The 13,449-nt window shown below is 32.8% G+C and overlaps 1 protein-coding gene across 3 annotated transcripts in view; it reads left to right on the forward strand.

Moving 5' to 3' along the window:
• Window positions 1-13,089, forward strand: part of MIOS (meiosis regulator for oocyte development) — a 31,649-nt gene extending 18,560 nt beyond the window's left edge. For all 3 annotated transcript variants that reach the window (XM_027574158.2, XM_027574156.2, XM_027574157.2), the window contains 4 exons: window positions 2,175-2,327; window positions 3,545-3,749; window positions 9,987-10,116; window positions 10,922-13,089. In XM_027574158.2, coding sequence (XP_027429959.1) covers window positions 2,175-2,327; window positions 3,545-3,749; window positions 9,987-10,116; window positions 10,922-11,018 — 585 coding nt within the window. In that variant the 3' untranslated portion in view covers window positions 11,019-13,089. The remainder of the gene's footprint in view (window positions 1-2,174; window positions 2,328-3,544; window positions 3,750-9,986; window positions 10,117-10,921) is intronic.
• Window positions 13,090-13,449: the final 360 nt, after the last annotated feature.

The following is a 13,449-nucleotide window of genomic DNA, read 5'->3' on the forward strand; positions in this document are numbered from 1 at the left end:
CGCATCGGACTCTCTGCTCAGCGGGGAGTCTGCTTCTCCCTCTGACCCTCTTCCCTCTCGTGCTCTCTATCTCTCATTCTCTCTCTCTCAAATAAATAAATAAAATCTTTAAAAAAAAATAAAAAAATAAACCATTTGATAGTGTCCCATAGGTATCCTTTTCTTTCCATCCTTTTTTTTTCTCTTCAAATTGGTTAAATGCTCTTGATTTGTTCATTGACTCTTACCTCACCTGATGTTAAGTTTTTCAGCAAATTCTTAATGTTAGCTATTGTACAATTTGTTCTAGAATCTCGATTTTTTTATAGTTTACTTTTTTTTTAAGATTTTATTTATTTATTTAATAGAGAGAGAGAGACAGCAAGAGAGGGAACACAAACAGGGGGAGTGGGGTAGGGAGAAGCAGGCCTCCCGCCGAGCAGGGAGCCCGATGCGGGGCTCGATCCCAGGACCCTGGGATCATGACCTGAGCTGAAGGCAGTCGCTTAACCGACTGAGCCACCCAGGCGCCCCTCTAGTTTACATTTTTCATTCAGATCTCTGTTTGCACACTAATTGAGCATACATCTAATAGCTGCATTCAGGATTTTGCCTGCTAACTCTAACATGGGCTATTTTAGGCTTAGTTTCTATTGACTGCCTTTTTTCCTTGACTTTGAACCATATTTACCTGTTTCTTTGTGTTTCGTGGTTTTTTCATTTGAATACTGGGTGTTGTGTATAGTACATTATAGAGATCTGGATTCTTTTACCTTTTTCTGAAGAATGTTGGTTAATGCTTTTGGAAGTTCAGTTACTTGCTGCTCACTTTGGTCTCAGGTTTTGTTACTGTGGATCTGTGGGAAGCCCAAGTTACTTCCCAAGCCTTTCCAGTCTTAATCTCTGAACTGTTTTCCTCTGCAGATTTTGTTGGAGCTTAATTTTAGGTTTATTTGGGGCAGATCTAGAGAAGACTTATCAAATATGAGTTGACCAAATTCATTCTGAGTTTATCCCCATGGAAGGGGAAAGAGTGGATATGAAGATTTCTCCTTTTTTCTGTGAATTTTCTTTTTAAACTAGGGATTATATTCTACTTTAGTACTTAGTTCTGGCTAGTTGGCCATTATCAGGACTAGAAGAAATGTTTACTTTCTTAAGTGAAATTATCAGCTAAGAGAATTTAACTCTGATAACAAATGAATACCTAATTAATAGGTGAAAGATAAGCTCCTTCTGTTTTGATAGAATGTCTAAGGATAGATTGTCTATTAGCTGTTACAGGTTTTTTCCCTTTTTCCATTAGATACGTGAAGTTCTAACATTTTACTTTTCCAAAAAACTGGGCTTCAAATTAATGCCCATGTCATCATTGGAGATTGAGACTTTCTCTACTTTGTTTATCATGTGAACTTAAGGAAGCTGTCCTGGACAGGGCTAAAAGCATTCTGTGAAAACCCAGAGCAAGCACAGGTGAAGTGTCACAGCTGCCGGGGAAAATACAGCTTTAGGAAGAGTCTTACTGGCAAGATGTTGAAGTTCTTAAGTAAAATTAAGGTAGAGAAATTGGTGCTTTTCATTGTGGCCTAGGGGCAAAAGAATGAAGAACATCTTTGGTTTGGTTTTGGGTTTTGTTTGTTTGTTTGTTTTGTTTAATTTTTAAGGTAATAAATGTATGTTTTAATTGAGCCAGAGAGAGAATAGGCAGGTTTAACTTTCAGATAAATAGGTAAACAGAAATAGCATTTCCACTCACAGTACATGCTAGATACACAAGATGAGGCTCAGCATTATTTTAAATGTGATGGAGCACTTGCGTTAGAGAGTAAACAGATTTGTGAATGCAGAGGTTTTAATTTTGGGGACAAAGTAGTGACATCCCTTTTTATTGTATTCAAGTAGGAAAGTGAGTTATTTACTCTTGGGTCCTTAAACTTAAATAAGAGAGAATTACACTTTCCTGGACAGGTATAATGATAATATAATACATATTTATGTCATTAGTAGAGGCCGGCTTAAAGTAAATTAAAGAAGCTTCCATCAGTTATTTCATCTATATCCTCATTATGAACCAGCTTTTGGCAAAAAGGGAGCCTATTTCTTCTGTGTGACTCATATTCACGTGTTATTTGGAATCCTCTGGCTTAGCCAGAAAAATTTTTGAACAACTCTATTAATTCATGTTTTCTTTTTAGGGTTCTCCTTTAGATGTTCTTAAAGATGAAAGAGTTCAGTACTGGATTGAGAATTATAGAAATTTATTAGATGCCTGGAGGTTTTGGCACAAACGAGCTGAGTTTGATATTCACAGGAGTAAGTTGGATCCCAGTTCTAAGCCTTTAGCACAGGTATGTTAAGTACATTATTTTGGAGAGAATCAAATTGTAACGTGCTTAATGTAGCCCAAAGAGAAGTGTTCACAGCATGTTCTGTTGGGTAAATTTAGAGCTCAATTTAATAAATTATTATTAGCTCATCCTTTTGCTTATACTGAGTTCCTGTTGATGTCTTTATCTATCCCAAACTGCACTCCGTCCTTGACCATCCTGGTTTTTTTTGGCCCTGCCACTTCCTAACAATCATCATGGTGGCTTGAGCTTTAGTCTGAGCTAGCGCAAACGACAGCAGGCCTAAACGGTCTTAGGTAAACCTAAATCAGTCCTAGGGCTCAGCTTTTCTAGTATATTCCAAGCCCTTTCTCAATGTAAACTATTATGCTATCTTATAAATTCCATTTATGTATTCAATTTTTCTGCACTATTTCTTTGTAATAAGGAAGGATTTGCTTTTTTCTCTAACAGTATATACATATGTCTATATGTCAAATTAAACATGGACATTGTTTTTTTTTAATATTAGTTTAAAAAACATGAGCTCAGTTATCACATAAAACATGACGTGAGATCACTGTATCTAAATTCGGACACTAAATACTGAGTATATCCTCAATGTGAGCACTGGATGGTGCTGTTTTCTTATTTTAGAAAGTTGAGAAATTAGTGATTATTTTAAAACAACCCGAGTTTTTGTAAAATAGCATTACATGATAATATTTGTTATTAATCTGTGTAAGTGTTTAAGAGCCCAGGAATTTAAAAGCAAAATGAACATTTTCTATTACTATTATTCTAAAATTCTAGCTATTTGACAATATAGGGTCCTTAACTCCTTTTTGTCTTAGAAATGAATGTTTTCTTTACAAGAAAATTTTGTTGAGATGGAATCATTGAACTTTGGATCAGAACTTATATTGGGTTATTTTATAGTGTTCCGATGTGAATTCTAAAGTCTTTGTTATTTCCAAAATGTTGTTATCTGATGTTTCCAAGTTTTTCTGCAGATGTCAGTGGTGGTAGAAAGGATATAACTAGAGGTAACAGAGAAGAAGTACTCAATGTCACTGTTAAGTGGAAATCCTAGATGAAAGCTAGTCAAATTTAGCAGATAAATTATTTTATAATATAAAATAAACCTTAAAAATTAAGAGTAATTTGTTAGCATCAAACTTTGAATTTTATTTTAAAGTTTGCATTATATTTATTCCTCCTTTTCATTTGTTGTATAGGTGTTTGTGAGTTGCAATTTTTGTGGCAAGTCGATCTCCTACAGCTGTTCAACTGTGCCTCATCAGGGCAGAGGTTTTAGTCAGTATGGTGTCAGTGGTTCACCAACAAAATCTAAAGTCACAAGTTGCCCTGGCTGTCGAAAACCCCTTCCTCGATGTGCACTTTGCCTCATTAATATGGGAACACCTGTTTCTAGCTGTCCCGGTATGACATAATTCTGTAATATATTTTCTGAGCTGAAATTGTTCCTACATAATTGATTTAATGTTGTCAGTAGAAGACATACAAAGTTGAGTTTATATTATTTCTAAGAGCAGGCCACTTTGCTGGCTCAGAGGTTTTATATTTCCTGGAATTTGTAAAATCTATATATTAAAAGTAAAATCTGTATTCATGATACACAAGTAACCTCACAAATGCTGGCCAATTTAAAGTTTGTGAAAAGAGCTTAAGTATTAAGTAATCCTATAATTATACTATTTTCTTACCACTTTTTCTAAGAGGAGTTCCTTCAGATTTTTTGTTTAAAAGTCAGTGCACCCTCATTTTTTAAAAATACCTTGTACACATCAAGAGCTTTTGATAGTCTCAAAGCACTTTCACATTCTCTTTTTTAATCTTCAAAACCTACCTGTGAAATACATAGAGAAAGTGTTAGTTTAGAAATCACATCCCTTTACTTCCAAGTTTGGTGCTGCTTCTGCTATATATGTCAGTTACCTAGTGAACATACGTATTTTTTTTAATGGTTAGAAATGTTAGGATTATTGTTTCCTGCTTATGGTACCTATAGAAGAAAAATTTGAGAACGGTAGATAATTGAATATAATGTATCCAGTGGCTGGAAATATTTGAGCTATTTTATTAACCTTGAAAATTTACACTATGGCAGAAATTTTAATTAAAAATATTTGAGTATTTAGCATACCGGTATAATCAAGAACTGGTTATGGTGTCAGAATGCCTATTTTATTAGTTCTAGTTCTGTGACATTCAGTCTGTATCATTAAGAGTTACTTTAGCCCTTGTTCATATAAAGTGTTAGATGGAGATTCTTTTTACTTATGAAATTTTATAATTCTGTTCTGCAGTTGGTTCATGTCAATTGTTTTGTTACATTAACATCTGTGAAAGAGGTTTGCTGGTATCATTGGCTGAGTAATTAATTTTCAGGTTAGATTAAACAAAGGCAATTTGTAATGTTTTCAAATTTATATATTATTTTTGATTTAAATTTTAATCAAGGATTTTCATTTTATATGTTTCATGTTGATCACTTTTATGGTCCTGATACTAGTAAATAGAAAATAATTTGGAATAAAAATCTACTATAGTGATAGAACAAGGCAAAATATTGCATAAATAAGTTAGATATGAACTGGGATACATAAAAATAGTTAAATTCAATACGTTTTTCAGACTGTAAGCTGCAGGAAGCCATAATGGCCTGAGTGCTGTTCTTTTTTGCTAAATATTAACTTTTCAATCTTTTTTTTTTAAATAGGTTAAAAAATGAGAAAATGGGTTTTCAAAATTTGAAGAAAAGGCAAAACATTTCAACCTCTCTGTTATGTAGATTGTTAATTTAATGAATATTCAACACTCAGGTTTATAAAATGTTAACATTTTTCCATATTTGCTTCAGAAATTTTATTTGAAATTTGCTTCAGTAATAATTTTTTGTATATATTTGAATACTTGCTAAGGTAAGACTGATAATGCTGAGATGTATCAGAGATCCTTGTGGAGCTTATAGTGTACAATGAGCATGGATAAAATAAGAAATGATATGTTTAAGAAAATAAATAGTGGTCCAGAATCCCTTATCTGTTATTCCAAAATCTCTAAAAAGATCTGAAAATCCAGTTTTTAACGACTTTACAGTAATCTCATGATCAAAAACAAAAACAAAACACCTGTTCAGAATTGACATGAGGCTGTTAAAGTCTTTGATTACAGAATGCTGCCTCAGACTTTCCTGGAGTTGTTATATTTGCTCATTATTTTTCTAAAATCCCAAACATTCTGTATTCTGAAACGTGTTTAGCTCTCTGAGGTGAATAAGGAATATTTTATGAAGAAAGTATTAGAATTTTGAAAGAGGGGAACATTACTTCTGTTTGAAGGATATCAGGAAAACTTTAGAAAGAAGATGCTGTTTAAGCAGGTCCTTTAAAAAAGTTTGGGAACTTTATTTATTTATTTATTTATTTATTTTAAAGATTTTATTTATTTGACAGAGAGAGACACACAGAGGGAACACAAGCAGGGGGAGTGGGAGAGGGACAAGCAGGCTTCCCGCCGAGCAGGGAGCCCGATGTAGGGCTCCATCCCAGGACCCTGGGATCATGACCTGAGCCGAAGGCATACACTTAACGACTGAGCCACCCAGGCGCCCCAAGTTGGGGAACTTTAATATGTGAAGATTTTAGAGAAGCCTTTCCAGGTGTAGACAAAGAACAAAAAGCATGAACTACGGTAAAGAGATTGGTGAATTTAAGTACAGAGAGTGTATGGGAACTAGCAGTTGCATCTGTATGACAAGGGCCTAGGAAAGTAGACTGATAGGAAATAAATTTGTTAGGAAAATTAGGGAAACCTGATTTATGATCTTTAAAGGATTTCTGAGCTAATTACAAAATATAGTTACCCTTGAACAACACGAGGGTTAGTGGCACCAACCTCTGAATAGTCAGAAATCTAGGTATAACTTGACTCCTCCAAAATTTAACTACTAGTAGTTTACTGTTGACTGGAAGCCTTACTGATAACAAAAACAGTTGATTAACACATGTTATATGCTTTGTGTAATATATACTGTATTCTTATGGTAAAGTAAGCTAGGAAAATAAATGTTAAGAAAATCATAAGGAAGAGAAAATATATTTACAGTGCCATGCTGCAAAAACTCTACATGCAAGCAGATCCACACAGTTCAAACTCATATTTTTCAAGGGTTAGCTGTAATAAGCATATTCTTTTTTAATATAAAATCAGAAGATTCTGAGTTCCAAAATAAGACAGGACCTGAAAGAAAGAAAATGCTAGCTCAAGGCAGTTTAAAGATTGAGGTGTACGAACTCCCCTGATGCTTTGCCTAAAATTAGAGATGTCATCATCCATCATGGTTCATGATCCAAATGGCCAGGATTTCCATAAGCTTATTTAACTGAGGGTTGCATATTTTTATACTCAGTTGTGCTTTAAAGATTGGAACTATATTGAAAATAACGCTTATAATTATAAACCTGTATAATTTTTTATAAATTTGTATAACTATAATGTTTAGTTATAAACATATTTAACATTATAAATGTTATTTATGTATCTATTTAGCACCTATTGTTCCAAGTGCTAGGCATGTTACAGTGAACAAAACACAAAAATCCCTGCCCTTATAGAGCTTAATGTATAGGAGTGATACCTTTTTTAAAGGTAAATTATTTCCTGGTTTCCTTCTTACTCTTAGTAGTAGTAGTAGTAGTGGTAGTAGTAGTAGTAGTAGTAGTAATAGTAGTGACTGCGTGAAACCCTAGTTTCCCTCAACTATTCTGTAGCACTTATCTTTGTAATTCACTATGAATCTTTTAAAAGTTAAAACTATCTAAAATAAGAAAATAAAAAAATGAAAGTTAAAACTATTTGATCTTTTTTGAGTATAGTTGACACACAATGTTACATAAGTTTCAGGTGTACAACTTAGTGATTTGACAAGTTGTGTTGTGCCTTGTTCACCACAAGTGTAGCTACCATCACTATTACAATATTATTGACAGTGTTCCTTACGCTCTGCCTTTTGTTACTTACTGATTCCATAATTGGAAGCCTGTATCTCCCTCTCGCCTTTACCCATTTTGCTTAACCCCCCCACACACTTTCCCTCTGGGAACGATCAATCAGTTTGTTGTCTATATTTATGGGTCTGATTCTGCTTTTTGTCTGTTTTTTTTTAATTCCATTTACGAATGGAATTGTATGGTATTTGTCCTTCTCAGTCTGACTTATTTCACTTAGCATGATACCCTCTAGGTCCATCCATGTTGTCTCAGATGACATGGTCTCACTCTTTTTAAGGCTTTGTAATATTACTTGTATATTTATACCACATTTTCCTTATCCTTATCTATTTTCCTTATCCTTATCTGTTATCTATTATCTGTCTATTATCTATCCTTATCAGTTATCTATTGATGGAGACTTAGGTTGCTTCCATGTCGTGGCTATTATAAATAATGCTGCAATAAACATAGGGGGTGCATATACCTTTTTGAGTTAGTGTTTTCATTTTCTCTGAGTAAATTCCCAATATTGGAATTACTGGATCATACAGTAATTCTGTTTTTAATTTCTTGAGGAACCTTCATATTGTTCTCCACAGTGGCTGCTCCATTTGCATTCCCAGCACTTCACACGAGTTTCCTTTTCTCCACATCCTTGCCAACATGTGTTGTTCTTGTCTTTTGATTCTGGCCATTCTGACAGGTCAGATGATATCTCATTATGGTTTTGATTTGCATTTCCCTGATGATTAGTGATGTATATCTTTTCATGTGTCTGTGAGCCATTTGTATGTCTTTGGAAAAATATCTATTCAGGTTCTCTGCCCATTTTTAAATAGGATTGTGTGTTTTCTGGTGTTGAGTTATATAAGTTCTTTATATATTATGGTTATTAACCCCTTTTATATCATTTGCTAAAACTATTTGATCTTTAAAAAGCCTTTTTCATGTGGCAGTGAGGTAGACCTTAATATTTTTAGCTTCATCAGAGAAACATAAGAAGTAAACTGTCCTGAATCCAGTCTGTTTTCCATGTGTTAGAAGTTACAAAAGCAAAGTGAAAATCACTTAATGAGCTATATACTATATAAAATAGTTTATCTTTAAAAGGTCTGTATTTTCTTTCTTTTTGTTTTCTTCCTCTTTCATTGTTAATCATTTTTATGAAGCTTTTAGGAAGAATTTCAGTGTATTTACATCTTAACCACCTATACATATTACATCTTCAACCACCTAGATATTCTTCTACCTTACTATCTTTAGCAAAAACAGATGGGTATTTTAAAAAAACCTATTTGTAAGACTATCCTTGTGGTCATTAAATTATGACTAGCAGTGGTCTAGGTAAATAGGTACACAACTGCTTAATTAAACTTAATATTTTTACTTACTCATTTTTCTATTCTTGTCCCTAATTATATATGATCTTAAAATATTTTAATTTGATCTGTTTTAGAATAAAAGAAAACATATTAAGATAGCCAAAATTAATAGAATGAGCATTTTTTGAGCACTGAAAGTTATGTAAATATATATGTGAAGATATACACATATAAACATGCATGCATAATAATACATGTTTCTTCAACTTATTTTGTGAACTGTAACATAGATAGGACTATATATATTAGGTACTATGATAAATCAAACATCATTGAAGCCTGTGTCCTGCTTAAGATAACATTGGCTGTACCAGCTCCTTTGCTCATTATTCCCTGCCTAGTACAATCTCTTTCCTCTTTCCCAGAGGTAACTACTGCCCTAAATTGTGTGTTACTTGGTTCCTTGGTTATCTGTATAGTTCTATTACATGTTTAGTTTTGTCTCTGTTTTAAATTCCATATGAATGAATCTTATGGAATATATCCTTTGGCTTAAGTTTTTTTGCTCAATATTGTTTTTGTTTTTTTTACTTTTAATGATGCTGATGAATGTAACTGTAGTTTATTTGTATTTCATTAGTATTTGGTATTCCATTCATGGCTGTAACACAGTTTTTTCCACTCTACTATGGTTGTGGGCACTTTTGGTTGTTTCCAGATTTTTACTGTTATAAACAATGCTGTTATGAGCATTTCTGCATCTGAATCCTTTTAGCATGTACAGAAGTTTCTCTAGTGTATATACCTAGAAGAATTAGTAAATAATGCCGTTTGCTAATGTTTTCCTTTGGATTTTTATCTCTGTTCAAGGAGAGAGATGGGCCTATAATCTGCCTTCTCATGTTATCTTTGTCTGCTTTTGTTATTAAAGTTATGCCAGCCTCAGGAAGTACATTGGGGCATTTTCCCCAGTGTTTTTTGGAAGAGTTTGTATAGATGAAAATTACCTGTTCCTTCAGGGTTTTGTAGAACTCACCTATAAACTGGACATGGTATTTTCTCTGTGGGAAGATTTTAAACTGTTTTTCTAAAGTTGTTAATTCAGATCTTCTTAGTGGGTTTGATAATTTAAATTTTTCCATTTTTTTATTGAGCATTAAAAATGTAAGGAAACCCCTGTTATCCAGTAGTTTTTCAATCTAAACTAGATCATGGCATTAAAATTGCTATTTCAATATGATGTGTGATTTGTATTTTGACATAGTTTTAGAAATACCTTTTAAGAAGCTTTGAATAAAATATTTTGACAGTTAATGAAGATAATTTTCTTTAACCCATAGGAGGATCCAAATCAGATGAAAAAGTAGACTTGAGCAAGGATAAAAAATTAGCTCAATTTAACAACTGGTTCACATGGTGTCACAATTGCAGGCATGGTGGACATGCTGGTCATATGCTTAGTTGGTTCAGGTAATCAGTATGTTTCTTCTTTAATAGGCTTGGAGTTAGAGGAGGTAGAGTAAATGGCCTTTTAAATAGTTCAGGTGTATATAGCCAAAGGATAAATTTCTTTTTTGCTGTCACTTGAGTTAACAAAGGTGGTGTTGACATTTCTGTCATTAGATAGCCTATGTAATCTTAAACTATAAAATTAATACTTATATATAATAGTTTAAATATTATGTATGGGTTACATGTTTGAATAGCATTATATGGAGAGAGGATATGTTTATAGTTTTGTTTTTTTTTTTTTACAACTAACCTAATATCCTATCACAGTATATAATTGAAATTAGAAATTAAATGATGGAGTATGCATATCAAACAACTGTATCAGTTATCATCTAAATAAACTTCTTATGTAGTAAGTAAGCACTTCATGCAGTAGAGACTCAAGCCATATTTAATTCTACTTTAAATAGTGCCAGTGGCCCTTTACTCTCATTGCTATAACTTTTACACCCAGTTTGTCATGTTGGCTTTAATTAAAACTCTGAGGACATTCCTGCCACTTTCATAACTGTAAATCAGGTATCTTGTTATATATTTAAAAGGTAAAGCTATTCACTTTTCAGTAACTTTCTCCCCAATTCAGCTTGTCAGTCATTTTTTATTTCATTCTTTTCATGCTTTTTGTCTTTGGGTTTTAATTCCTGTATTTTTTCAAATACCATTTTGAAAATTGCATTCTGCATAGAGATAGGTATATAGGTAAATGTATGTATGTATATGCTTAATTTAGATTTTTAACTGTTACTTGACCTATTTTTTTTAGGGACCATGCAGAGTGTCCCGTTTCTGCATGCACATGTAAATGTATGCAGTTGGATACGACAGGAAATCTGGTACCTGCAGAGACTGTCCAGCCATAAAATGTTACCATCTAAAGAGAAACCTTCAAGTGTGGAGCTTTCTACTAGATGTCCTTCATAGCTCAAAAACGTACCTCAGAGCAAGCCACTCATGACTTTCCTGTAATGGGAAAATAAATCATTCTATCAAATCAGCAATTGGATGTTTGAGTGATTTTGATGTGCTTCACAGAGACAAATGCTGCTGAAGTGAGCATCAGCATGTGGGCATGAATTCTGTTCAGTAGGTTGAAAAAGTTCATTTTGGAAGAGCTTTATAGGGTTTGTTGAAATTATGAACACTATGCAAGCAGAGTTTCTGGAGTAACAAAGAACAGACCTTGAACCTACATCTGCTAAGCTGAAATTGGCTATCTTTTCAGTAAAATCTGTATATCTTTTAAAATAGAATAAAATGACCAATTTTTTACCTTTAGAATCAGAGAACCCCTACCCCATACTGGAGAATAAATTTCATCAAGGTATGGTTGGTGTATATTTCTTAAGGAGTCTTTTCCTTCATACACTTTCATTTCAAGGTAAGAAATCTTTTGGCACAGACCATTATTGTCTTCCTAAGAAAAGCCTAAATTGAGAGTGTATCTTAATACTTTTTCTCTTCTGAGGAGAAAAATATGTATCATTTCAGGGGAACATGTTATAAAATTTTCAGTTTTTCAGCCTTTTGTTTTCCAGTGTCCTCATTTGTCTTCAAAGGTTTCTCTTTTTATTAATTCATCATCTTATGCTCATCATCTAAGAGCATCTTCCTGAACACAAAGCCTATGCAAGATTATAGGTGTCTAACCATTCAGGTTAACCGGCATCAGTGTGTCCTACTGTCAGATTCCCTCCTAGTTTGGAATACTCTATTTTTTCGAAGGTACCCTCTGGGAGATGTTGGGGAAAACAGGGTCATTTTGGAGACAGTTATGTGTTAAATGTACGTTTCTTAAAGTAAGTATATTTGGGCCAATTCAGGAACTTTATTTAAAAATTTTATTCTTTTCCCTTTTCACAGCTAAATAGGAGAGAAATACAAAGGATTTGTGGCATGCTTCTCTGTTACCTGACATACACAGAGTATTGAACTGAATTTCATAGTTGAAGTTGTATTCATAGATAAAATAAAAGTAAGCATAAAAATTATTGTATAGATTTTGAAGAAAGAAATAAGCTAAAGAATTTTAAGAGCTTTCATGGTAGCAGTTTTACTTGGTGGAATTAACATTGATTACATTAGTTTGAGGTGTGACCTAAATACTGAACAGAAGCGGATTCAATTTATTTTTACTTTGAGATCTGATACAAAAGACCCTTTTCAGGGAAAACATTACATATTTATTGCATATCTACTGTAAACATCTCATCTAGATGGCAGTCTTCTTTTAAATGGAAAGAATTAGGAACAGTTAGAATATTTTTTTTTTTAACATAGATTGCCATAAAGGGGACTTTTTTCCAGTTTTAAGTAAGTCTTCCTGACTTCATTTTACTAAAATACAACCTATATCTTTACCTTTAAAATTACTTCAGTTAAAGTGTTCCTTTCAAATTTTCTGTGTCCTAAATATGAAAACTCAGCTTTAAGTAATGTTAAACTATCATAATACATTTTCATTTCTCCTTAGCTAAAGTTTGATAAAATTATTGAATTTATATTTATAATAGGGTTATATCTATTTATAATTTTGGGAAATACAATATAATAAAACAAAGCCTAGAATATAAATAATCTGCTTGTTTGTAGTCATAAAGGGTGACATTTTTAAGATTGTTTATGCCTGTGTGTTAGCCTCCTGATATTTTCTCTGAAGCCCAAATAGTCATATAAGATGTCTGTTATATTTGTTTTGCATTTCAGTGTATGTGGACCATAAAAATAGATTCAAATTATTTTTCCATTTTTACTACTAGTCTGATATTTGGGATTGTAAACTCAAGATATTTTACCTAAACGTGTTCAATAGAACTGTTTAATAAAAGTGTTTTTATTACTTTTTAAAAAATTGAATAAACTTGGGTTGCCGTCACTGTGTCTGATCTAGAAATTATCTTTGACTCCTCTACATATAATCCAATAAAATAATATTCGTACTTATTTTGATGGCAAATTTGATACCTAATCGTAGTAACATTTCTTTAGGCTTTTTTTTTTTCTGTTTAATATGCTTTCCAGAATGGTTATTGTGTATTTTAAAAGTAGCTTTCCATTGTCAGTGCTAAGTATTAGAGTTAGAAGGGATATAATTCTGAATGTAATTATATGGCCAAATTTAATTTCAGCTGCTCATTTGATGGCAAATATTAAAAATATGGGCTTTGAAATTTAAACTGTAATCCTAGCCCCAGTATAGTGGCCAAGTGACCTGACCTTTTTGAGCATCAATTTCCTCATATGTTAAAAGGTACAGAAATACCTCATAGGGTGGTTAGAAGTGTTAAGTGATGA

This window comes from Zalophus californianus, chromosome 12 (assembly GCF_009762305.2).
Source record: "Zalophus californianus isolate mZalCal1 chromosome 12, mZalCal1.pri.v2, whole genome shotgun sequence".
NCBI lineage: Eukaryota > Metazoa > Chordata > Mammalia > Carnivora > Otariidae > Zalophus > Zalophus californianus.